Raw genomic sequence first — 26,566 nt, forward strand, 5'->3', positions numbered from 1 at the left:
TATTTCAATTATTTAGGTTAGGACCTAAAACTGCTGAGCCGTTTTCATGACGGTTTTTCTCAGTGATGGAGAAGAACAGAGCAGGTTGAGGATGAGCTCCAAGGTTGTTATTGTAATCAGCTTTGGATTGGAGGATGTGAATCCTCCTCATTGATTTGGACCCCACCGACTTTAACGGCAGGCGTGCGTCTGTGTCTGTGGATGTGCTCGTGAAGGCCGGCTGGCCTCTTAGATGATAAGAGAACAGCCATTTCCCCTCATGCTGCAATAACAGATCAGTCTCTCCTGGCCGAAAGATCAATTTCCAACTGTTGAACACTTCAATTATTTCTGAGTGTTGTTTCCAAATAAGAGGAGAACACGTTAAAGATGCGTGGATACTGGAAAGCTTTCTAATGAATGAATGCCAGGGGGGCAATAAGATAATGAACTTGTCAGGAACAGAGCTAATAGTGAAGCTAAAGCAGTCCTGAGTGAAGAGACCCAACCAGAGGCGCCGCTGACTGCAGTCTAAGGTACAGGTGGCCAAATTTACTCTACATTCAGCACTTTTTAATTTGTTAGGGTCCAGGAACAAATGCAGTTTCAGTAGGACCTGAGTGGACATCGATGGCCCTTGTATGCACGACAGTAGATGGATCCAGATAGATCCAGATAGATCCAGATAGATCCAGTGGGCAGGGAGGGTTTTTCTTCAGTTCACTGCCTAGAAACTGCATTTTCAACCAGGGGAACCACAGCCAGGGCATCCCATCGGCGCCGACCAGACCACCAGCATCTCCGGGGATTAACGTCTCAGGTGGAAAGTGATGGACGAGGCTACGGAGCGGAGGAACGGAGCAGGTGAGGCAGAGCCCTGCACAGGCTCCCACAGCTGAGCTTCTTTATCCCAGCAGGACTGATGAGCTGGAGGTCACCATATCCATGCAGACACCTTCACACAGGACTCTAAGTGGAGAATCAGCACCACCGCACTGGTCAAGAAGGCCCAGCCCGACTTCCTGAGAAGGCTCAGAACGATAAACCTGTCACACAGCTCCTGAGGTGGTTTTCCTCTCTACTGAGGTGCGGAACACGTAGGATGATGTCACAGGCAGCTGCTCCCTGCTGGAGACATTTCCTTCTCCTCCTGTATCTGAGAAAGACTCGCAGCATCTTAAAGCCCTAATTCCACCCACTCATCATCTGGTTGACCTGGTAGAGAGCCAACAAATGCTCCAGCTCCATCAGAACATGCACCACATCGCCATGACGACCTCTGAACTATGAAAAGGAGTCTGCCTGTTGTAATATGAGCGTATGGATGGGAGATGGATGCACGCAGTTTAGTTTACACTTGTTCCTTTTTACTGAGTCTTGACTGGTTCCACGGGGGAAGTGCAGCAGACAGCAAGACAGCAGAGGTCCTTCAACGTGGAGAACAGGTCCTCAATCAATACGTATCATCACCTAAGTGATTCAGTAACAGAGATCTGACAAACAAGCAGCATTAATGTGCCTCTAAATCCCTTTATGAGGAGTGTGTTGGGCTCAAAAGGCCTTTCCAGGCTTATAGACATGAGCTAAACCTTAAAAACAAGAGAAAGAGCTGATTCCAGATCAGAGCTGAATCATCATTACAAGACTGAAGACTCGACTTTCACAGAAAAAGCTTGTTCAGAAATGTGGAAATTAGCATTTGGGCCGATTTAATTACCTTTGGACGGAGGAACATTGACTGAGCAGCCTTTGCTGTATTTGCTATCTGAATCTGAGGGCTCTCTAAATTCTGCCCTTACACATCCAGCCAGCAAGGTCCTTGATGTTATCAAAGTAATTTGACCCTGCTTTAATCATTGGGAGAATTGAGCAGCCCCCCACCACCCCGCTCTGGAAGGAGACAAAATCCAATCACTCATAAGAGAGGTTATTGATTGATGTAATCTTATTGGATGTGAGGCGGTGGAGGGGACCTGATTGATTGCTTTTGTCCACTACACGTGTTGATCTTGGTTGGCGATTTTGTTCACTTTCATCTGCTATTTAATCTGCCCCCCCCCCCGACTGGAGTCCCTCTGGGACCCGTCCTGTCGTGTGTGGGCCTGACGGTACGCAACTGGAAGCAGCATCAACTGATCTGGTAAATTTCAAGCACTGTTTGAAATGTTCGCTCCCTCAGGATTTACAGCTAAATGAATGTGTAGCGAGATAAGCAGACAGGATCGAGTCCAGCTCATCCAATTAAATATATTTCATAGAATAACAGCACGGTCTCGACATTAGCGACTGTATAATGTGCTAGTCGCTACGTCTTAGCCGGGCTGGTTAAGGTAAGGAAAAGGGAAGCTTAACAAGAGTTAAAATCCTCCTGAGCTGAATATAATTAGAGGTGTTGATGCTCCAATATTGGTTAAATGTAACAGCGGATCACTCGTTCTGGACTAGATTAATTAGTTCTTCTGTGGATGGGCCATCTATCAAAAGACTTGAATTAGCATTCGCTCTCTTCCTTATCTGAGGTGACTCGGTAACGGCAGTGACTAAAAAAGTGCTCAACTAAGGAACCTTAGCGGTGAAACACTGAAGCGGAGGGTTATTGATGCTCGCCGCTCGCCAGCGTCTTTGTATCCAGTCTATTGTATTGACAGTAGAAGCTAGAAAAGTTTTCTCCACAGCGGCGGCGCGGCGTGCTGAGGTCAAATGACTGAAACAAGGCAGTAAATTCATCAAGTGGCCAATGCAATTATCTGGGGAGGGGCCACGTGGCAGAAATCAATGTGACACAAAGCTCTCAGCCACTGGGTCTCACCCATGACAAAGTGCATCGGTTCCTTCTTTCTAGGAGAAAGAATGGATCGCTGGACGAACGCCCAAACGGCTACTTTTTGATTTGCTATCGATCTGCGATGTTTAAAAGAAGAAGCGATTTACAAAAAGTGGGAGGCCGTGAAGGTACCAGGAAGGTGTTGAAGGGCCGAGTGAGCATCCGTCTTCATTGGCTCATTTGTATAACTCATTCACGGCTCGAGAAAAGGGGAAGCAAACAGATCACTTTGGCCCTTCGTGTCTTGTGTTCCAAGTGTCCCGTCCTTCCCAGCAGGGGGCCCCAGTGTCACAGACACAGCAGCAGAGTGATGACTTCCACCAAGCCTCCACTGATGCCACAAAATCAAGACTTTTCTAGGACCCTGTTCACTAACGTCCATAGTTACTAAAAACTGTATTACGTGGTGATGTAAAACAAAAAAAGGGGGAAAAAATAGAGTTATCGGAATCGGACTTGGCACAAAATAAGATTTAAATATTGTTTTACGGGCTCTTTAAGCGCTGCGGCTTGCAAAACAACTTAAGGGTGAATACATTTCCCTACTTGGCCACTCTTCCCACACACGCTTGTTTCCTTCTTTAAAGAGACATGAGGAAAGAGAGGATTCAGCAGAAACAGAAATGCTGCCATTACCCCCCCCAGTAATGGGAAACACACTCAGCACTGGATTAGTTAGTGCTTTTCTCTCTTTATCCCCCAGTTCCACCTTCTTCTCAAGCCACATTTCAGAACACGGATCCAGATGACAAAAGCTTGGTAAGAAATGGACAACTGCTCGCAGCCTAATAGGGAAAAGCCATGGCAGATATATGACCCCCCCCACCCCATGACGGTTTAAATCCATTTAAAGGGCTTTTGAGGTTCAAATGGTCGGACTGGCATCTCCACCTCGGGGTTATTTAAATCCAGATTTTTCTTTAAAGGTGTTTATTTTTTGTAGTTTCTACTGAGACGCGTGACCCTTTTGTTACCCAAAGGATTTAAGACAACTTGTGAAACAAATTATGACGTCAGGGGACCCAAGATAATACCATCTAAGAAAAAGGGACTTTTCTTTTGAAGGGGAAAAACGTGCACATCCTGTAGCCTTAATGAATCGTCTGCAATCATCGTCTCTACTGTTTTTTTCCAACCGCCCCCCCCCCCCCCCCCCCCCCCTCCCCCAACGAGGCAGCCTCTTCCCAGGTGATAAATCACAGATGACAGAGAGCATTACACGCACAAACGGACCGCCGCCACAGCACCTTTACAACAATTAATTAACTCTCTGACACTCATTTATCACTGCAGCAATAAGGTGAAAAAGTCAAGAGTTTATTAAAGCTCTGCTTCATTTTAGGGAGCAGCAGGCCAGAAGCTGAGACACTTTACAAACACAACAGCAACATTCTTACTGCAACCTGAACACACAAATTACACAATTAGCTAGATTGACCTTCTTCACTAAACTAATATCTGAAAAAACAAATAATGGCATTAAAAAAGCACTGAAACGTATCATCAGAACAATATTATGCAAACAAGGAGGACGAGATTTGTCGGGTCTCTTCAATAAATAATGGACATTTCTCACATTACGCAACTACCCAGCACTCAAAGTCTATCAATCACAGCACCGACGTCATTTCTAAATGGATGCACGTGTAGCCATGCAGCAGGCGAGCGACACGGCCAGTAAAGTCCTGCTGTCGCGTCATCTGCAGAGACAATGTGGCGGCGTCTCCTAACAGGCAGCGGCGTGGACCCGACCCGACCCGACCCGCTCCCACAGCATGCATATAGGAGTAACATGAGAGCAGAGGGTGACACTTGGCCCTCACAGAGCAGCGTGCAACTGTGATCCTGACAGTGCTGACAATAGGCCCCCCGGGACGGCAGGAGGACGACTTTTGCCTTTTGACTGTCAACTTGTCAATTTAACTGTCAAGCTGTGGACACAGAGGAAGACTGGGAGGAAATCAGAACCACTGGGACGACTATTAGAGGACTTTTAACCATGAGCTTACTAATTTGCCTCTACTACAGGTGCCTTGTGTTTCTACACTTAACACAAAAGAAACAAGTTAACCTTCCTGTTTCACCGTTATTTACATTTAGGTGGGAAATAAATGTTCCGGGCGACTGGGTGGCCTCTACACCTGATAACAGATTATAAAGGTGAAGAACAACATTTATAAGTTACTAAATTCACACTTTAGAGGCATAGAGAGGATTTTTCCAGACAGCAAATGAAGTCAGAAAATGCTTCAAATTCCAATTCAGTCGTGAGTAACATAAACCAAAGAATCTCATCTATTCAGATTTTCACCCCCCCCCAGGAATGAGGGAGAATTCTGACGTTTGACCAACAGAGTAGAATTAAAAGCGCCAAAACGAAAAGATAAATATCTAAATGGGATTTTTTGTTTAGGTAGCATGAAAGGCAGAATATTCACAGTCACTGGTAACAGAGAGACTCAGTCAAATGACTTTCAAACAACAACAACAACACTAAAATCCATCAACGTTTAGATTGTAGACGGCTTTGCTCATTGTTTTTATTTTTCTGTTGGACAGTTGAGGGTCCAGCTCAGATCAGCAGTGGCTGCGGTCTTGTTCTTCATCCTGACTTGCCAGTCTTGAAACACCTCAATTATCCTCTCTCTGTCTCTAAGGCAACGGTCATCTGTCATCCCGTGATTTCACGGTGCGGTGGCGAGGTGGCTGCCCCGGCTCTCACAACCTGTGCAATGCAAAGATAGAAAGAGTCAGGGCAGCACGCCTCTCACACCCCGAGCAGAGCAGCAGCTCCAACCAAACATGTCTGTCTGTCATCACTTTCACTAACGCTCCACTTTGCTCATCTGAAAAGCCAGAAAACGACGGACGCCGATAAAAAGAGACGCGGTTTACTGACAGCTAAATTGAAACAGGAAACAGTTCATAAATTTCTCTAATTTCTTATTTAAAAAAGGCTATAGTCGTGCTTATAACCAAATATACATCTAATTTTCATGGGCTTGTTCCCCCTTCTTTTCTTTATTAGATTAAGATATTTATAAATTAAAAACTACCTCAATGTTTCCTGGATTTAATTAAATAACTTAATAAAATAACCTAATTTAATAAAAGCACCAGAATGAAAAAAACTCCAGCTAAAATAGAATTCACATTGTCTTCATTACCGATGAAAATCGTGAATATTTTACATTAACTTTGTGAAATGTCAGAAAATGCTGACAGAATGACATTTAGAATGTTTATTGATCCCTATTACAGTTAATATTGGAAGAAAGCAGATGAAGCTGAATATTTAAAAGCAGAATTTGGTGGGAAGGAGAGTTGGCAGGTAAGGAAAAATGTTTCCAAAGAATAACTTTGATTCCCCTCGTTAGCGTGTGGTCAACTTAATTTAAACTACATTTCAAAAATATTTTAAAATGACAAAAAAGATAAGTTATTGTTTAAAAATGAATAGAAATTGTTCAGTACTGTTAAATTCTTCTCAAATTTGAAAAAAGTGGAACTCACCACAGTGGAAAAACCAACATTATATTATTATACCAACACACACACACACACCACACACACACACATATATATATATATATGTACTGGTATATACATGTATCTATATATATATCACTATATATCTATATCTATCTATCTCTCTCTATATCTAAATATCTGCAGAGATTCCTAATGTCAATAAAGAATCCTGGTTATTAGAAGGTTGGCAGCTGAAATTCCAGGAATGAAGAAGAATAAATTGTGCTTTTCATTCCATTTTAATGAAGTGTGCAGATGTATGTGGCAGGTCAATATAGAGTGTGTGTGGAGCAACGACCTGCAGCCGCGACATTCTGCAGAGCGCAGGCGGCTCCAGCCTAATGAAGAGTGAACTTTAATCATCAGGATACGACTGCCTCATGAGACTAGCGCGCACACACACACGTACACACACACACACACAGCACGTTTAATAATCCAAATCCATTTCAGAGCAGGACACCCACAAACCTCACAAGGTTTTCATTGTCGCCCGGTCCTTTGCAGGTCGCACACTCAGTCCTGGTATCGTCAGTTTTGGGCTTTTTCTGCATTGCAGTCTGACGCTGCCGTCGCTCCCGTGGCAATGGTTCCTATGGAAACAGAGTTGTTAGAAGAATCACAGGCTTTTGTGATTAGGATGTAGCTTATGTGAATTTTTTAAGACGTTTGAATTTTAATGCGGCATCTTTTATTTCCACAGCCGCTCCGACTTTGTTCTGACAGTCCCTCATATGTGTAAGAGCATTGGGGAATACGGAGGGAGCTGATGAGAGCAAGACAGAACAGCTTCACCTGACCCGAAGTGATGGGAGACTGATCATTTCACCTTTGGATGGAAAAAAGCTTTTAATCAGTCTAAAATAGGAAAGGAATCTTTGTCTGGGCTGTCAGTTTGATTTAGAGGTCTGTTCATCATTCTTGAATCTCTGGTGTTGAAAATCAGGAGCTCAACACTCACAAACCGCATGTTCCCAATCACTAAATAGCATTCTTTAATTAAAGTAGCCCCAGAGTGGTTAAAAAGAAATAAATGTGATGGTTAATCAGAACGAATGTAAATCATATAAGAAGTAGTCATAAGCTAGTGTTGAGAACAAAATGGGTGAGAAACCTCATTTTTATCCTCCCTGTCTTCACAGATGGGAACTCTCTTCCTCTTCTGCCCTCTGGTTCTCTGCAAAACACAAAGAATACATTCCCAGGACCAAATCGATTGGTATCATATTCATTCTCTGGAAGGATTATTTTAGAGTCTTGGTTGACAGTGTGGTGACTCCCTGAGAAACTGATGTCTAACACCAAAATCATGTAGAAATGAGTGATAATCTGCATGTCACCGCGCCCTTATCCTGAAATTATGATGTAAAAATGATTAATCTGACAGAAATAATGCAAATATTTCTCCTAACAAGACCACCAACGAGCGAGAGTGGCTGGAAAACTCCCCTTGAACCAGAAGAAGCCTCTTCCTTCAGTGCTGACGGAAGGTTTTGACAAATGTGTGGTGTCCATGTTGATGCTAGTGAACATTTAAACCATTACAGTTTGAACACAGACAGGGTGGGAGCACAAAAGATGCCATTTACTCCCTCACGCTCTTGCTGTTCCAACACCTCGGTGACAGTGGGGCTTATGCTCGGCTGCTGCTTCAGCTGCTTCTTGTGATTCAGAAACCAAAGCAAGTGGCGTCAGCCCCTCAGTAATGAGACGGCATCGCTACTTTTAACAGTTCGGGTCAACAACAGTGTTGCTCAGGTAAATACCCGATAAATACCAGCGCTTGACAGGCGTTGGCAGCTCATTGGTTCTCTTCCCGCTGTTTACACCCGAGTGCTCAGCAAGTCACTCATAGAATAATAGTTTGTTTATTGGTGGGACAACAAACGGCTCTCAGTTAAAATTAAAGAGAGAGAAGAGAGAGCGCCGTCTGTTGGGAGCCGAGCTGAGGGGCGGAGGGTTCTTGGTACAAGCCTGGAAGGTGTTCTGCTAGAAGGGGAAGGGGCCAGAACACCTTCAGAGCACTGCCGAGGTACCTTTGAGCAAGGTGCTGAACTCACAATTGGATAGGCCCTGCTGTGAACTGCTGGGGTGGACTTGGCGTCGCCCATATGTGCACCCTCCCCGGGAGCCAGAAAGGGGATAAAGTGGCCAAGAAGAAGAAGACGGAAGAGATGTTTGACCTCACAGGAGCTCGTGATCACGTCAGAGTTATCGTTCAGGTCTGGAAAAACTACTCTGACCTGAATAAACGACAACTTAACTTACCTACCGAGCGTCTCGGTGCTGTTTCGCAAGCATCAAAGTTGCAGCGGACGGTTTTAAATGCGGAGAATAATCGATATATTTGAACAGATTGTAAAAACAATTCCATCTGTTGCCTTCGACTCCCGACCAGATGGAGCACTTATCATCAAGAATGCAGGAGGCTATAATCCTGCCAGGTTTAGGCGTGCACGTGGCCCGCTTGATCATCTGCAAACGCTGCTTAGAAAACCACCCTGATATTTAGAGAATTCTGCACTTGACTGTCAATATATGCGGTGATGAAGTCATTTAGAAGGTCACTGGCGTGCACGCAGCTAAAAGCACAGTTAATCTGAGGCTTTATCCAGGTGGAGAAATTAATTCTGCAGTTTAAAAGCGCACTGCAAAAATCAATCTTTTAATTAAGTACATTAGTGCACATTAAGGCAAAATAGATCATCATCACACAAGATTAGATAAATTAACAGAGCTTAGAATATGGTAGTAGCTACACATATGAATTAATTCTCCTAACTTCTGGAGATTAATAAATTAATTAATTAATTAAAATTAATAATAAATGTTAACATGGTATAGAGGAACACCCTGCTTGCTTGTCAAGTTGTGCCTGAAGCCTTTTCATTGTTAATCAGCTCTTCTGTTGTCACACAAGAAGAAATTCTTATTCTTATTTTTCACTACTACATTAGAAAGCATGTGAGCCTCTTTATGTAGATTTTCAAAATGCCCCATGGCATAAATTAAACGTCTGAATTGGAACCACGCCGTATCGTGACAGTAATAGTAATGAAATGTGAGGGGGGTTACGATTATAACTCAGCATTACTAATAAAACAATCACCTATAATCAGAATCAAAATGACATATTTACCTGCTAAAAATACAGTGAATTTCTTTTTTGACACATTTTGAAAGAGTGTAATGTATATAGCACATAATCAGCCACTCCTAATAGAGTCAAAGATGGAGGGACAGTGGTCGGCCGGTAACGCCATTAAAAATGCAAAGTAGCGCCTGTTTGCATCTGCAACTGCACGTCTTGCATTAAAAGATAACCGCTGCACTGAAGTGGCTCGCCCAAGTGGCAACGGCTGTGAGGAAATCAGAAAGCTGCTTAATCCCTGAGAGCTTCAGCAGGGTTTCTGGCACCAGTGTAGCACCACGGTTTTCAAACCGACACAGGAAATCATGCTAACCCGGACACTGTGGCGTTCCAGCTCCGGGATCTCTGGACAGGACAGATGCAGAGTAGAAAGTGAAGAATTGGTGAAGACACTCCTTTGTTCATTTTTAGTTTAGATCGTTAGTTATTCTTCTTTTAGAATTCCCAGAAGCAGAAGAATTCGTCCCTCAAGGCTCAGTGTTGCGACACCAGGTCACATATTGACAGATGGGACAGAAAAGGAAAATAAAAGAAATCCTCCATTCCCTCAGCCCCACACTGTAAGATATCAATCTGGAGTGTTTCTTAAGGGAGTGTGGATAACAGCATCTGTATCAAAGGATCAAAGCATGCTTGACACAGATAAGTGAAGATCCACTGAAGGGTGGGAGACAGGGCTCGGTATTCTTTAACACCTGGCCGCAGACATGAAATGTTCACTGAACAATGGTGGAGGACCGATGGAAACCGCAACACAGATTTCATTCTGAGAACAAATGAGCTGGAAAGTATGGAAATCCAAAAAGAGCCCAACCCAGGCAGCCTGAGGAACTCTGAAGGTATAAGAATAAAAACCCTTTATGAACAGCGATAACCAACGTGTATTGACCAGGATAAAGCTGATTAGACTTCAAGTGTATTCATTTAAACAGTTCAGCACTCATATAACAGGTTTAACAGGTTGATTACAGGTCACCATAAGGTGGTTCTGCTCCTGAAGTGAGTTACGGACATTGTATTTGTAGTGTAATTTCTCCTAAATGCACCACAAACAACACAAATTTTTTATAGTTTCCGTTTCGGGAATCTATGGGGGAATCTGTCTATCTATGTCTTTTATCATGTTCTGTTTTAAAATAATGAAGAACATATTTTCCTAAAAAATAAATACGACATGCTCTTCAGAGCTGAGGGCCTTAATAGAGCCAAGCAAAGCTGGCAACGCCGCCCCCGGCAACCCAGCTACAAAGATACAGGAGTGCTCCACCAAACCAGTGCTCTGGTCTCCCAATGGAAACTGTCCCACCAAGAAGACTGAAGAACACTGGAAGAGCATCTGGGAGAAGGGTAATGCTAACCCTAACCCTCTACACCACATCAGCACCTGTTAATGGTCCCAGAACCTTCTCGTGAAACCTTCTGGCTGCTTATAGACAGCAGCCATGTGCAGCAGCCACGTTACACCTCTTGTTTGTCAGCCTGTGCCCTCACTTGATGTTTCTTTGGCTCTGGCGACATCTCCTGTGGGATGAACTTGATTGGACCCTTGATCTGCCTTCTGGACCTCTTTGTGCCATCAGGTAATGTCTCCATGGCAATATCAGCATCGTCACTGCTGGCCTGGTCACATTCAGAGCATTGCCTGGAAACATATGGAGTGTTGTGATTCGATATCATGGGTGGAATTTATGAAATCTGTGCAAAACAAGAGGCTTCATATTACATTTCTGACCTATGTCACTGAATTCTACTTCTGATACAAACTATTACTGAAACCATTTCTGAAAAGAATTTAAGAAGTCATGCAGAACTAATGCCCCCCAACAGCTGGGTGTCATGTAAGGTTGAGAAATTACACTGTACATGTTCCACGGCACCTCTTCCAAAGTTGTTTGATTTTTTAGTTTTACTCAAGATTCCATCCAGCCACAGGGGAGGATGGATATAAGACACTGTTCATTGTTTCTTTATGCTTGCTCACCATTCCAGATCTATTATGTCACTATCTCTCATCAGCTGTATGAGCTAATGGACACTATAGTTGGTTTGTTCATTAAAAAGAAAAGTAATTTGCCTTCTTTTTATTTAAAAGAGCAATTTGATTTTTATTAAACATGACAAACTATACTTATTTCCACACCTGTTCCGTGCAATCTGATCTTAATCACCATTTTATTACATTTTTACTTGCAACTGTTTTCCTGCGGGGTTACTGCAGCCACATATTTTAGTCCAATTTAGTTTCCATGTCCATGTTCTTTAATTAAAATGAGTATAATTTATGAAGGAGAGCCTTAAGGTTGTGTACTTCCAGTTAAAAAGGACTTTCATTCCAATCTCTCCAGCAGCTCTCACCAGTAGCTGTTCTTGGTCTTTTTGGGCATCCGTGTTAGTGGTGGCTCCAGACAGCCCAGATGATAATAAAGTTTGCAGGTGTCACACAAGACCAGTAGGTGCTGGTCCTGGTTCTTCTTACAGATGCCACAGCTGCAGAAAGACACGTCACACAGTGACAAATCCACACGAGAACTCATGGTCAGGAGTTTTTAAACAACAAAAAGCCAAGCCACAACAAGCCACACAGAGGTTAACTAGCAAGGCAACAGCCTCGGCTAAATCCATGGCAGCAAGAGACGAGTTTATTACTCGGCGTAATGTTTGTACGATCTGCTTTAGGAGCACATAAGAGCCCAGCCGAGCACCGTGTTAATGCTAATGCACGCGGAGAACATATGTTGCAATGGGCTTACAGACTTTTGTAGAGCTTCTGTTTCCAGGTCAGAGAACTTTAGCACGCGTGCCGATCACATAGGCCAGCTCGCCATCCACATGCTCTCGGGAGTCAACTCACAACTTATTTTCTTTGTTTGTGTCTCAATGTTGCATGCTGACCTGTAGAGGATTGCTGGTAGACTGGATGACTTTCCTGGGGACCCTCCCTCCTTTTTACTTGGTTTCCTCTCTTTGGATGCTTTCAGGACAGGTGGGGTGTTTAGTTTCTGCCAAAGGGAGAGGCCAACATTTATAATGACAGCATTAATGAGCATTAAGATGAGTGCTATGTTCCTGGTTATTGTATGTTAGATGTTGTATGTATTACTTTATGGGATGTTGAAGATGACAATGAGAGTAATGATCAGCATAATAGACCTGATGACAATAACAGTGGTAGCGGTGGCAGTTATAAACTAAAAAGGTCTCAACCAGGAGGTAGAATTACAGAAATCAGAAAACCTTTAAAGATTAAATGCATCACAATTGTCAGAACTAAATCATTTGAAAGAAATTATGTTTTTTGATTCACAATATTCAGGGCAGTTTGTAAACTGCAGCTGATCCTTGTCTTCATCCCAAAAAGGACACATTAAAATGCAACAAATCTTTAAATTTCAGCATAGAAATGTTGATCATGTGGCTGTACTATCAACTAATGCAGTGCTTCCTCTCAGTATTTCTCCTGAAGTGAGTATCAGTCAATAAACCTTCACACTAGCCGTTTTAAATGTCTGATTGTGACCCTCAAAGCCTAGGGACCGTCCAACCTTTACCAGAAAAGATAACCTTGCTGCCCAACTTAGCCAAATAAATCAGCATAACCGCATCATACAAACATAAAAACGACATTCTGGGAGTTGAATCATAGCAACTGGACTGTGTGAATTTCTTGAAGGCGTGAGGACGTGAAGAGCATAAGCATTTGGAACTCCCAAAACAGTCAGCAAGAACCGATGAAGCCTCTTGGATAAGAGGGGAAACGTCTTCTAGAAACTCAAACAGTCCAGTTGCTAAGCTTCAACTACCAGAATTACAATGGCCTGGATGGCTGAGACGCTTCAGAGATTAAAAACTACATCATTTTGTAGGTATAACTCTACATCCTCACAAATGTCAGTTATAACCCAATAAATTTATCAGTGCTCTGTAGAAACGAGTCTGCTTACTTCTCCCATTCAATGGGGAGAATCTTTAAAAACCGAATAAAAGCCTCATTTTTAACTTGTCATCTCTCCGACATCATTTCACCAAATATCACGGTCTCCCAGTTCTAATGAGCCCCTCCTCATCATGAGCTACATGGTCGAAATCCACGTTTAAACGGGTTCGTTATGGGTTTGAGTTTAGGTGTTAATGCAATGCACATTGTGAGACTATAAACAGGCTGAACATCTGCTGGCTGTGAGAATATGAATATGAAAAAGCAGGTTTTTTAAAATGCAATTTCTCATAAGCCATTGTTCCCCTGAAATTGAGATCTATAGTCATAACACCAACTTGGTTTGTATTTCATGAGTGTGCAGCCCACGGAGGGGGAGTGGTAACACACCAAGTGCTCAAGAAGGGGACGAGCCGGCCTTTGGGAGGAGGTGAGGACATCAGCAGCTAATTTGTAGGAGAGGCCGTATGTAATGTACAGAGTAGCTGAATGGCATAAAAGTGGAAATGTTAAGTCTCTAAAGACAAACTTAAACTAAAATTTCCTCATTTCAGTTAAGATTATTCAACTGTGTAAATTAAGTGGGTAACAAAAACCCCAGAAAAAAGTTCCATCAGCTTTGAGAACAACCAAAGGAAACCTGTTGCGTCACCTCGGACTTCCAGTTTATTCTCTAAGCCATGTGGGTTAATTAGAAAACTTATCTGGTTGGTTTCTCTAAAAACGAAAAGCTTTCACAGGGGAAGGTCTAATCTTGGAAAAATCTCTGCGACTGCAGTACCATAAGAATTTCTAAAAGACAGGAACAAGGCGGCTAAAAGACCAGACGCAGCTTCACTCTTTTCTACCACAAGGAAAATTCTCTACTGCAGATACAAGTGGTTTAAATATTTTTAGCAGTTTCTTTGAGACAAATAAATAAGTACAATATGAAATCCTATATAGAGGGCAAAGGGGAAGGTACCTACACTGGCTGCAATCTGTAAAATGTTCTCTTACTCTAAGGAATCTTTCAGTATGCATCAAAGTTTGGATTTATTGCTATTGGTGTTTACAGAGGAGCCATCTGCACTCACTTGGCCCTCTTCCATCCACTGGGATGCCTCACTAACCCAGAGAATACACATACTAAGGATGTGGTGTTAGGAGCTTAGACATGTTTGCATGTGTTGTTCACCGCCATTGCGAATTTTCGATGTCAAAGGGAAGATTTTGAGACTTTACAGATTAGTTTCAGCCATTTTGATTGACCTCTCTAAAGCCAACTGAAGCCCTGCTGAGTTCTGCCCTTGGATGAGCAGTGGTGCAAAGAGGGTAAAATTAAGAATGACCAGCTTTTACTTGAACATTTCACTCTTGACATTCTCCAACTTATAATCAATAATAGCAGATATTTACAATGGTCAACTGGTTACCGTCGGAACAGGACAGTGTTTGTTTATGTGCAAATTGATTCTCATGTGACGTTAAAGCAAGCATGAATTAAATGAGCTTTAGAAACAAGAGACTCCTGCTGTGAAGCATGTTAGAGGAGAGATAACTTCCTGTTGCAAGTCACCGTGTGTCTCAGTGTCTGATCAAATGTTGAATACAGTCACCACACAGGGGTTTATCTTGCTTAATTTCTCATATGCATGAGGGGCAATGGCTGGATGAGATATAAGGATGATGGCAATGTGTGACAGACAGACAGGAATGGCAGCCATACCTGGCCCAGGATGCCACCCAGCAGAGTCCAAATGGCCTGGCCTTCACTGCGGAGCTCTCCATTCACATTCAGTAGGTCCTCTAGTGATTCACATAGCTAGAAAAGCCAAGGAGACACAAGAAAACACCCACTTAGATATTGTGCTCACACTTGACCATTGAGACACATCTGGCTACAGCGGCAGCCATTAATTTAGAATGTACCAGGGTGGTGTATCATGGGAAAATGATAATGAAGAAGACGTGGTTAGAGAATTTCATGTAAAGGAAAACATACACACACAAAACAAATAACACCCCTGAGAGTGTGTGTTCCTCCAGTTGTCCTTCTGATCTGAAGTCACTGCTTTTGTACTGAATCCCACCAACCTACCGGTTAACTGTTTTGAGAGTGATGCAAGTGCAGCACAAACAAAACTCAGGTGCTCTTTTGGTGATTGGCCTGAATCTCTAGTTAAAGTCTGCATGTTGTACCAGAGTCATAGAAAAGGGAAAGATGTGAAGGATCTGAAATTTATAAATTGGCCGTCTGTAAACATCACTTCATGGGCCACTGACCCGCCTGCTGGAGTCTCCAGAAACAAAAATACCCACACCCATTCCAAACGGATGGGTGTCGATCATGGACCAACCTGTGTGGCATTCCCAGGCAATTTCAGATTTTATCCTATTTCAAATGTGATCAATTTCTCTTGTATTTTCACAGTTGTATTTTTGTGCTTGCTTGTTCCTTTGATTGGCCAATCAGACTTACAACTGACCATAAACCTACATCGGGAAAACATCTAATGGAAGTTCAGTATGAACTAAGTGCTTGCACCCAATAGCAATATTTAAGTTTTACAGTCCAAAGGGTGTCGGACAATGACAGGATATCATTAGCTCAGTTTCTGATTTTAAATTTAAAACATGTGCTCGACCTTTAAAACCAAAAAAGTCTGCATTATTAAGATTAAACGCAGACAGACACAACTATTGTGGTGTTGCCGTTTGACTGTGCCAAGGCTAAAGACGGGACTTTTCTGTGTGATCGCTACCTTGCTGTACTCCACATGCAGTTTTTCTTGTTCACTCTCCAGTTTGTCTTTTAGATTCTTCTGCTCAGAGATGTTGTCCTGGATCTGGATCATCCGCATGTTCCGCTCTGAATATGAACGGAGGGAAAAAATAATCAGCAGCAACAAAAATTAAAAGTAAAACAATTTTAACTGGGACGAAAGACACGGTGAAGAAACGGTGATCAAGCGACCAAACACGAACGTTTGTGGTTTGTGTGAATGTACCTTAATGATTTGAATAGTTCTGCAACCTTACTAGAAAGAGGGGTTTCCTCACCAAGGTAGTAGTTGACAAACTCAGCGGAGAGAGCAGGCTGCTTGTGCTTCCTGCGCCCGTCAATGCTGGCGCTGGCATCAGATGTGTCCACCGGGAAGATATCGGTACTGATACCCATCAGTTCTGCCTTTCGCATCAGCTTCCTGATGGCTGAAGCGCTGGAGGTCAAAGGTCTTGGCAGTTTTTCCCGTGGGACCCAGGCCTGAGGCCGTGTGTTCCTGGACAGCTCAGCTTTTGTCCTGTACTGCTGCAGGCGAGTCGTGATACGGGCCTGTGAATGGGACACTGGTGTCAATAAGCGTTTTTCAAGTGCAATAAATACAATATTGACAAAGATAATCATGATGTGAGCATTTTACTTAATAAAGCAGCACTGACTATGATATACAAAAACCCAATGACCTTAAATCTGTGAATATGAGTTTTTTCCATTGTGCTTTTGATTCTTCTATCCAAGTTAACAAGTAGCTTCAGTGCGCATTAGTTTAATGAAAGCAAACATTAACAAGACAATTTCTTTAACAGACCTTTTACTCAGTACAGTACAGACATTAACCCAGTTGGCATGCTTCAAAGCAGTCACAAACACTACACATAGATCGACTTTAGCTTTACAAATCATCTTTATTTTAAAAACCTATTTACACGAGTAAGTTAGAAGAGTGTGCTGCAGCAGTATGAACCTAATGTGTCATCTCTGACCTAACTTGGAATGTGGATGAATCCTGAAGAGTTGGAGTTAGGTTTAGAACTCAAAACCAGTCGGAGAGAGACACTAGGGACTACATGGGGTGAGAGTGGGCTGTTGAATCTTACCTGAGCTTCAGGAGGCAGCTGCCTCTCCCTCTCCTGCAGTGAAACTTTACAGTAAGACTGCAAGGCAAGATAATTCTTCCTTTTCCACTTCCTGTCAAATCGGTCTGCGTGCTGTTTGCAGTATGCAAAAAATGGATCAGCAATATCCTGAGGACAGAGACACCAATTCTTACTACGCCGGCATTGAGAGGTTAGTTTGGCCCATCCATCAGTCAATCGATCACAATAAGACATAAGCATACACATGGCGACCCCATGACAGACATGTTTGCTGTGGGCTTTTTCTAACCTCCTCCGCTGCAGCCTCAGACAAAAGTCCTTCCCTTTGTGCACATGTTACATGGAAATAGGAACGACACATTCCAGCATCGCAGCTGATGCACACACCAGTCCGGGCAAAGCGGGCATCCTCACAAAAACTGCATTCCTGAATGAAACAAACCCCGGGAGGTAAACAGCAAAGACAGTGTGAGGATGAGATTTTCCTCCATAATGGAAGGATTTCTTTTGAAACCTTATTTCCTATGAATGTCTGAGTATCAGTGTTTTCTTCACATCAACATTATCCAAGCCTGAACAACTCTCATGACTAAATGACATTTATTCCAAAAGAACATTTCTTTTTCGGACATGGCACAGTTAAAATCTGATAAGAGGTTTTTAATTACACCATTTCACTGCTACTGCAAGTGTTATCAGAGCTAAATCTTCACATTCCACATTGCGATGTTAATATTCTTCAAAATATTCTTGAGAACTACTTTTTGCCAAGAATCTTTGTGAGCCGATTGATAAGAGGCAACATAAATCCAATGAAAAGGATACTTGCCTTTGCCCCATATTTTGAATAATTCATTTCTGTGAGTGTCACTGGTCGCAGTTTATCAATGTCTCCAAATGCTACTCCAGGAACATAAAGAGCACAAACCACATGCACCCACCTGAGAAATCACAAGAAAAAGAAGAGAGAAAAGCACAGAAGATTTGAATGAGGTATAAAACTTGAAAACGTTTATTAAAAAGTTGACATTTGAAATGTGGTGACATCTGCTCATTTTCAGGGCATCACATTGAATATATGGCTGTGTGTGTTTTTGCATTTAATTTGGTCATTTACCGCAGACCATAAGGAACTTTACATCTGAAAGGGGGCTACAGTCAGTTGCATCAACCACTATAAAAAGAAATGGATTGATAGCTTTCTGTAGCCTTGGACTCCAGCAACAGTTTGGTATGACAGAATTTCAAATGTGGACTTTAGGGAGGAGAATCTGAAGTCCAATATAAAGATATCCATCTCAAGCAAGCAACAGCTTCACAGTTTAATTTGCTGTGTTTTTCATGCTCTAGTGAAGTAGTAAATTCGGGTGCAGCGTAGCTGAGGAGCACTATCAGCGATAACGTGGCTGAAGTCTCCACGCTTCACAAAACCCACTCTTTTCTCTCATTCCTTCTCTTCCTCTATCTCTGCTCTTCCCTCCATCCACTTCTCTCATTGCTCTGTGAATTCTCTCTCTCTCCGTCTGCCTTAATCCAACTTTCTTCTCCTCCCACCACAGAAAATATGTACCATTTAACTTGTATTGCCCTCAGCATATCAACCAGCTAAGGTCATTAACTAAGGCGTTATTTGTTCCCGAACACGTTCCACTCCCTGCTTCTTGTGAATGCCAACTGACTACTGGGTCAATGTGCGACAGTAACCCACCTCCCGGCATCTGTCTCTTTGAAGATTCCATCCTGGTTGGGACACAGCTCACAACTGGGAGTAACGCCGTTCTTACAGGCGTCACAGAACCAAGGCTCTGTTGAGTTTTCTGAGGTGGAGCTCATTATTGAGTCGCTCTCACCATCCACACCATAACAACCTGAAAACAAACACAAAGGTTTCCCATTTTTTAATACAAATTTAACAACAAATATTGACAACTGGTACTCAATGACATTTACAGACTGAAGCAGAAAACGTTCAGCGTCCGTTACAAACACAGAAACAGAAAGCGGGGACTTTTTCATGTGACATTTGCAAGTGAGCTGAAGGGCTTCTTTACAGTAACTTCAATGTGTGCTGGGTTTTTAGATAGACTGGATCGGTGAAACAGATGTGTCAAATCCACAGCGTCCTGAAAAGGCAAAAAGAAAACTCCTATTCAAAGCATTTATTGGGGAAATGAAGCCAAGTTTTAAGTGTATGAATGGTTCTCTCTGAACTCTACGATATCTGCCACAGATGCTGTATGTATGTAAAAGCAAACATGGAATATTGGAAAGTTTTCTTTTAGGAGCAAGTTGTTATATTAGCCCAGTCGACTCACCTGGCAAATAACTTAGAGTAGAGTTATGCAACCGTAAGGAAAACTCTACAGCTCAAACAAGTATTCCTATGATGGAAAATAGTTTCGTACTTATTGATGTCTTTCTGGAAGATTCTTAAAAAAGAAGTAGCCACTGATTTATCATTAAGGTCTAACAGAATTTCAACTGGACTCTTAAAAGACACTGCAGGATGGTTCACCCCTGCATGAGAGTTCAAGTCACCCTCACCCCAGTTGACTCTTACACTAATATTTCCTTTTAATATTTCATATGATTTGTAATGATTTATAAGCCCTCAAGCTATTAGAACAAAATGACAAAACAGACTGCACATTCAATAGAAAAAGAGGCAAAACGACAACTGAAATTATTCTAATTTTGTCCTGAGGTTGCCTAAACAATTATGTGGCTGATGTGATTTCTAAGGCAACTATTACACCGGGCAGATGTGCTCTTTACTACCAGTGAGGGCAGCAAACAGTCCTGTGCCTCAATGTGGAGATAAGACTCTAACTGCTAACTCAGGCAACAGCCTTCTGGCTTCTGGAGCAATGGCAAGACTCCCCAATCCCGCCCTCAACGTTATGTGTGCCTGTCACTGGGTGCTTCTCTGGAGACTTGGGCCGCTTTGACAAAGCAAACACTGAGCCAGATAGGACTGCGCTTTCAGCTCTAGATTTTTTGATGGGTACATTGTGCTCCCAGATATTTACATTTGCAAATCAATAATTCTCAACTTTTTTTCCAGACCTGATGAATTTATCTTAACTCTTTACAAGTTACTCATATCTCATGGGGTGAAATCAAAGGAGGAAGACACCAAGTGATGAATAATTGGGACAGAGTCCGAACGAACCTTGGAAGGTGTCCTGGTAACGGGAGGGGCGCCAGCACCCCTCCAGAGTACTGCCAAGGTACCCATGAAGAAGGCACCGAACTACCAAATGCTCACATAGCGCCCTCCAATGAGCTGGTGAATCATAAAGGTGCCTTTGCCTGCATTCATCTGGGCTGGGCTCAAGCCCCCTCCCCACGACACCACAAGGGAAAGAGCAGTCACCAAAGAAAAAAATAGGTGGGTTTCGAGTTGTGGCCAAAGGCATTGGGTACATGGGTTGATGACGTAATACATCAATTCTAATAGATCAATGATGGCATGGCACCATACCACCATTGACATTTGTGATGCTATAGTTGTGTACGTTTATATGATCATCAGTACTTAAATAGTGTGATAGAGAGATGAATAAACACATACAGTGAAAAAGTGATGATAAAAAAAGCTGTGAATGCAAGTAGACAGCAGCTGAGGAGAAATGTGTCTCTGACGTGAACAGGAAGGTTCTAGCTCCTGTGTGATTTTCATTGTTAGACGCTTACACATTGGGTGTGAACCTGGCGCTATAGCGACTCGATAGACATCTCTGCAGTGTTTCTCACACACACTGTGGCCCATTGAGTGGCGGCGCGCAATGGATTCAATTCAAGCACCGCAAATTGAATGTGCCCCCCCCCGTGCAACAAGCATCTGAAGATATCGCACCCTTCATTTAATTCATTGCTAAGGTCGCGCAGGTTTTCCCCTGCTCTTAACTACTCACTCAAACACACACACACACATGCATTTTACACATAGCAAGGCTAGCAGCTAATTGGTCAGATTCCACTCCCCACATTGTGAACGCAGCCTATCAAACTGTAACCCAAAGCTGCACCTTTGTCATATTTCTGGTGTATTTGGCAATGGTGATATAATTCGATTTTTTGCCTAATATTTTAATTGCTCTTTTGTACTCTGACCCAATTTTGAAACAAATTAGATTTTAGTTAATGATTCCTGATGGTGCCCCTTATATGATTCTGAAACTGTGGTTATGACGGACAATTATGGGACCTGCAACAGCCAAACCTCAACACAGGGGTAAATCTGTGGGCTGCTTCATCTTTTCTGATTGGACCGACACACTGGTTTAATCGACATGTGGATGAACTGTGGCACAAATCTTTAGTGTTCCTTTTAAACCGAGATACAAAGTTCAGACTGTTAAGCCATGGGTTGCAGGCTAATATGAGCTAAGCTGACCAAAAATGATGACTACATGATACCTTTATAATCCCTGATGGGATTATCCTTGTCAGAACTGAAAAGCTTGGCAAGAAGAGAAATGAGGAAATGCAGAGTTAACTGAGCCAGGTCTTTCTAAAAATACTGAGATAAAATAGAAATGATGTTTATTGACTTTCCGAAGTTTACCTGGCAAATCCTATGGACAAATTCTAGGTTATAAAATGTTAATGAAGATAAAGATGAGGTCATGTTAAGAAAAAGTACTCAGTTTAGCTGCTTTTACATTGAATAGCGATACAATTTTCCCAAATAATTTGATGGTTCACAGCATAATTCTGGGAATTATCTGCAGCGAAATTACAGATAGATGAATGAAGATTATACCCATCAAGGATGATGTACAGCCAATAAGAAATGTAGGAGGAAAATGCAACAGCATACAGTATACCCCTAACAGCAAGTGAGAAAATATGGGAGCACCACGGATCTTCACCTTCGTTCCAGGTTAGTTCAAAACATTTGGGAAAAAGCTTTGGAACAGTGAGCAGCTAAATCTAGAAAAGGTTTGTTTTATACACCCCCTTACACATGCTACAGTAATGCAATCAAATAAGAGCATTTTTGGCAACAGCCAATTTTGTGGTTAGAACCATTGCATAGTCAATAATTGAAGCTGACATAGCAGAACACTAAATTACAACTGCCTCTAGCACAGAATGCACAGTCAATCTACTTTTGAGGTTTGTAAGTGCATGTTGTTACTTAATAACCACATAATTGACTTAAACCTAATTTAGTACCGGTAGTTAATTTAAATGAAGGCAGGTTATATCTAAAACCGCAAACTGGGATTAATGCAACCTAAAATAATGAGGGAAAATACAAAGTTTAAAGCTCCAAAGCATAAATATGTAGCAATATAAAGTTGCCTGTGTTACTCAGACAGGTAAATAGCAACAAGATGGTAGTTGTTCTGTACAAGGCCTATCAAAAAGACTGGTTTAAAGATCAAAAGAAAGCCTGGGAAGAACAGAGACTATCTACAGTAAAAGAATTCCAAAAGTAAGAATCTGTACAGTGTTTCATCCGTCACCTGGGTCTTGTGAATCTACCTTTCATGTCAAACACTCTTATCTTGTGAGAACAACTGATGGTGTCCCAACAGTGGCGTGAATACAAGAAAGAGAAGCAGTGATGAGCACTAGACACTGACAGATTACCTCTTTACCTTGTTCCCCCTGTGAGCTTGATACAACCTTCAACAAGGGCATTTTATAGCTCAAGAATAAGAAAAATTGTTGTGACTGTGTAAAAATCCACACGTGCTAAAACAAATACATATATTGGTCCTAAATTTAAAAAAAATATTATCCATTTCAATACATGAGGGAAACCTTTCTGTGTTGCGTTACTATGCTGTGTTTGTGTGTGTGTGTGTGTGTAAGCTCAAGCGTGTAAGTTTCCCTGAGGTGCTCTGAAGTACTGTTAAGAAAGCAGCTTTTTGATGTTTTCCTACATCCACAAGCATAAACAGGTCATTATTGAAAACAGGAACGGGTTCTTGACTGACTTATCCGGAGGGACATTTAACTCAAAATGTTGAATGACTTTGTCATTGTCATATCGTTTGGCATATGATTGAGCATTCCCAGCTCCACCAACAAATTTAATATTTTTTTGGTTCCACTGTGCAGATAATCTACCTTAACCAGAATTTACTTTGACTGTGGACATTCAGTAAATCTCCTGTCTTCTCACCAGGGTGTGAGACCTCTGTTATAGGACAGTAGAGGATGGTTCTGAGTCTTGGTCTGGAAGAATGTTTTAGCTGCACCTATTTTGAGATCTTCATACATTTTTGTTGTTATTTGGAATCATTGATGGATGTAATCACAGGCAAGTCACCTGATGCAAAACCATCATTATCTACCATAAGTATGGTTTTATTGTTAGTGTGGAAGGCATTGAAGACTGATACACCGTTGTCCTCCATCCATGAGCATGAGAACGTGTCCTGGGAGATTTCAACATGCACTTAGACAACCCCAGCTCTTCTGACTTCCTGTCCCTTAATAGATCTTTGACGTAACGTGGATCCCCCACTCCACCTATTCACTGAGCCGACAAAGAGCTTGATCTCATTCTTGCTCACTGCTGCGTTTTTGACACCCTCCAAGTTACAAATCTGCATTTCTCAGAAAACTTTTTTCATGCAATTCAACTTGAGGCTGACCAGCCCCCCCCCCCCCCCCCCGCTCCCCATCCCAAGGATCTTCTTACAATCCCAGCAAAGTCTCTCCGACCCACTTCTCCATGCTGGTCTGCTCCACTCTGCCCACTTCCAGTGCAATCTCCTCTCCGACGTTAATGATACCACCAATACTATTTCCTCCACTCTGAGATCATCCCTGGAATGTCTTTGTCCTCCATCCACCAGGCCTTTTAGGTCTATGAAGCAACAGGTGTGGTACCACAGATATGAACAAACTGTTCTCTACCTTCAAAAGCCTGCTTATCCCACCTGTTCCCTCTTACTTGAACAATCTTGTTGGAGCCCATGCTACCCCTCGTCCTCTACCGTCCCCACATGAGCGTTGCCTGGAAACGTTGTCTGTACAGGCAAGGCCATTGAGACTATTCTCATACCTTGTTTCCTCATGGTGGGACGACCTCGTGGGCTCCACCAGAGCAGGGGTAATCCACTCTTCCGTCAATAAGCTCTTGAAGATACAGCTCTTCTAGGAGCACCTGCTCTCCAAACAGCACTTAACTTTCTCCTATCTCTACTCTTTTTCTCTCCTGTTTATGTCCCTCTTCACTCCCTTTCCAGATCTCTGCACCGTGAGTTTGTAGTAGCACTTGTACTAGGTAGTTTAGAACTGTAAGGTGGTATTTTATTCACATTTTGTCTCAACTGAATAATGGCTTGATTTGGGTCACTCACAGCAATTTTTTTTGGACAAAAGTGCCTGATAAGTGACTTAAATTATAAAGGTAAATGAAGTCCGCTCAGCCAGTAATGAACTGGAACTTTTAGAATTTCCTTTCCTATGCAGAAACACCACTTAATATTCAACAAAAAGCCTTTTTTTGTAACGATTAAGAGCCACTCTGATAACATTCATTGTTACCTATTTCTGAACTATGTCTGGTATTTCTCTTTATTTTAACAATTATAGTTACAAAAGAAAGCCTTTTTGTGCCTTTTAACATTACCAAAAAATAAAAATTCAAATTTCAGATTCAAATTGAATTTTCCCCCCCCCCATTTATGACTCTAGTGTACGTATGAGCAATTCAGCAGCAACAATTTTGCTATTCTACTCGGCACAACTTGATATGAAACAGTTCGGCTTTTCCAGTGGAGGTACTAAGTAAAGTACTCGGGTTCCAAACATGCAAAGTAGGGCTAAATGTGTCAATGACCAATGTTCTAATTAGGCAGGAACTTGACATGACAGATGAGTTAGCAGAAGATTCAAACCTGTCTTTTTGAAAACCTTGCAACAGCGTCTTAATAAATAATAAAGGCAACAAGCAAGGCAATAATGTAGTTCACCAATGAGGAACAGCTCTGATTTAGCTCTGTAGAAGGAGAGAGCAGCCAGAGGGAGATACATGGTGCGACTTGAAATGAGGTTTCCCAGGATATCTCGGAGCTGATGGCCGCTCAGGGCAGTAGTGGTTTTTGATTTGGCCGATGTGGGCAAGTGCCCATGGCACAATCTGTGTTGGGATGCACCAAGAGAAATGTAAAAAATACTTTTGCTCTTGCGCCGCTAACTGCGTCGCGCATAAATGAAAAATAAGTACGGCTCATTTCCACATCAAGTTTTGGAAGTGAGATATCGGTATTCTGTTGAGACACGGATGTCAGCTCACTGCTGCTGAGGAGGACGCAGCAGTGTCTGGGGGGGGGGGGGGGGATCTCAGGCAGCAGAGTTAGTATGGACTACTGTATTAGTTAGTATTAGTCTTGCTGAAATACCAATTACTTAAATTTCAGGCCTCATGTCATGTAATTACAGTAATTTCATCCATATAGTTAGTGTTTGATTGTTGTAGACATTTCATCCCCGTGTGTAGAAGTTTTAATGCTATATGTGGGGTTTCTATATGCTAGTTGTTGGAAACTCATACTTCTCATTCCTTTCCGAATATGTCTGTGATAAATGGTTTTTGTGTAATTTATTTTGACTTCCATGTTGTAAAAACACCTCAATCAATCAATCAATCAATCAATCAATGAAAAAGGGTATATAGAAAGGTAGAGATCAAGGAACTTTTCTGTTAAAAACATGTGTTAATGTAACAGCTGGTTCTTAGTTATTAATTGTCTTGTATTTGTGCAATTTATGTTATTTTTTTAATTTGTTCATTTCTTTTTATCATTTCTGTCTATGCTTGCTATATTTTTGTATTTATATATATTTTTGGCACGTACCTATATCCCTATATTGGGTTTTCCTATTTTTGGCACTGTGTATGTGGTTCGATAAAGAGTTTTACTTTGTGCAGAATGATGTGATTTTTTTGTATCTACATGGGTGGTGGGGTTGGGCATGGACGATGTGCAAAGTGTGTTGGGGGGGGCAATAGAACTGCCACTATAGACTGCCACTTGATCATAAAGTGGACATAAATGCGATCAAGCAAAAACCTTAAAACACCAAAGATGCTTACTGAGAATCAAAGTGGGACATAGAGAAAGAACTGGAAGTGGTTACATCAATTTGACATTTTTACAACATTTACCAGGTTTGCACATCGAAAGTAGTCTGGATTTTGCTGCTGGCTGTAATAAAGAATTTATAGCATTGTGATTTCTGTCTTTTCTGACAAGACTCTGGCAAGAAAAGAGCCAATGGTGAGAACCAAACATTTATCAGCGATGTGTTGGTGTAA

General features: G+C 42.1%; 1 protein-coding gene across 9 annotated transcripts in view; it reads right to left on the bottom strand.

The window, feature by feature from the left end:
• The window catches only part of phf14 (PHD finger protein 14), a 38,280-nt gene that overhangs the window by 6,821 nt on the left and 4,893 nt on the right, over positions 1-26,566 (bottom strand). The window contains exons 5-18 of one of the 9 annotated variants that reach the window (XR_008947969.1): positions 18,986-19,145; positions 18,107-18,218; positions 17,567-17,704; positions 17,278-17,424; positions 16,462-16,732; positions 16,164-16,270; positions 15,128-15,223; positions 12,378-12,484; positions 11,841-11,972; positions 10,977-11,127; positions 7,449-7,511; positions 6,811-6,927; positions 5,145-5,528; positions 4,100-5,093 (exon numbers count right to left, since the gene is read on the bottom strand). Coding sequence is in view for 8 of the 9 variants with exons in the window: in XM_057020701.1 (XP_056876681.1) it covers positions 5,475-5,528; positions 6,811-6,927; positions 7,449-7,511; positions 10,977-11,127; positions 11,841-11,972; positions 12,378-12,484; positions 15,128-15,223; positions 16,164-16,270; positions 16,462-16,732; positions 17,278-17,424; positions 17,567-17,704; positions 18,107-18,218; positions 18,986-19,145 (1,655 nt within the window). In the remaining variant the exon portion in view is untranslated. Of the gene's footprint in view, positions 1-4,099; positions 5,529-6,805; positions 6,928-7,448; positions 7,512-10,976; positions 11,128-11,840; positions 11,973-12,377; positions 12,485-15,127; positions 15,224-16,163; positions 16,271-16,461; positions 16,733-17,277; positions 17,425-17,566; positions 17,705-18,106; positions 18,219-18,985; positions 19,146-26,566 lie in introns of those variants that run through there. The other 8 variants (XM_057020701.1, XM_057020702.1, XM_057020699.1 and 5 more) reach the window with 8 other exon arrangements.

Source organism: Takifugu flavidus, chromosome 21 (genome assembly GCF_003711565.1).
Source record: "Takifugu flavidus isolate HTHZ2018 chromosome 21, ASM371156v2, whole genome shotgun sequence".
Taxonomy (NCBI): domain Eukaryota; kingdom Metazoa; phylum Chordata; class Actinopteri; order Tetraodontiformes; family Tetraodontidae; genus Takifugu; species Takifugu flavidus.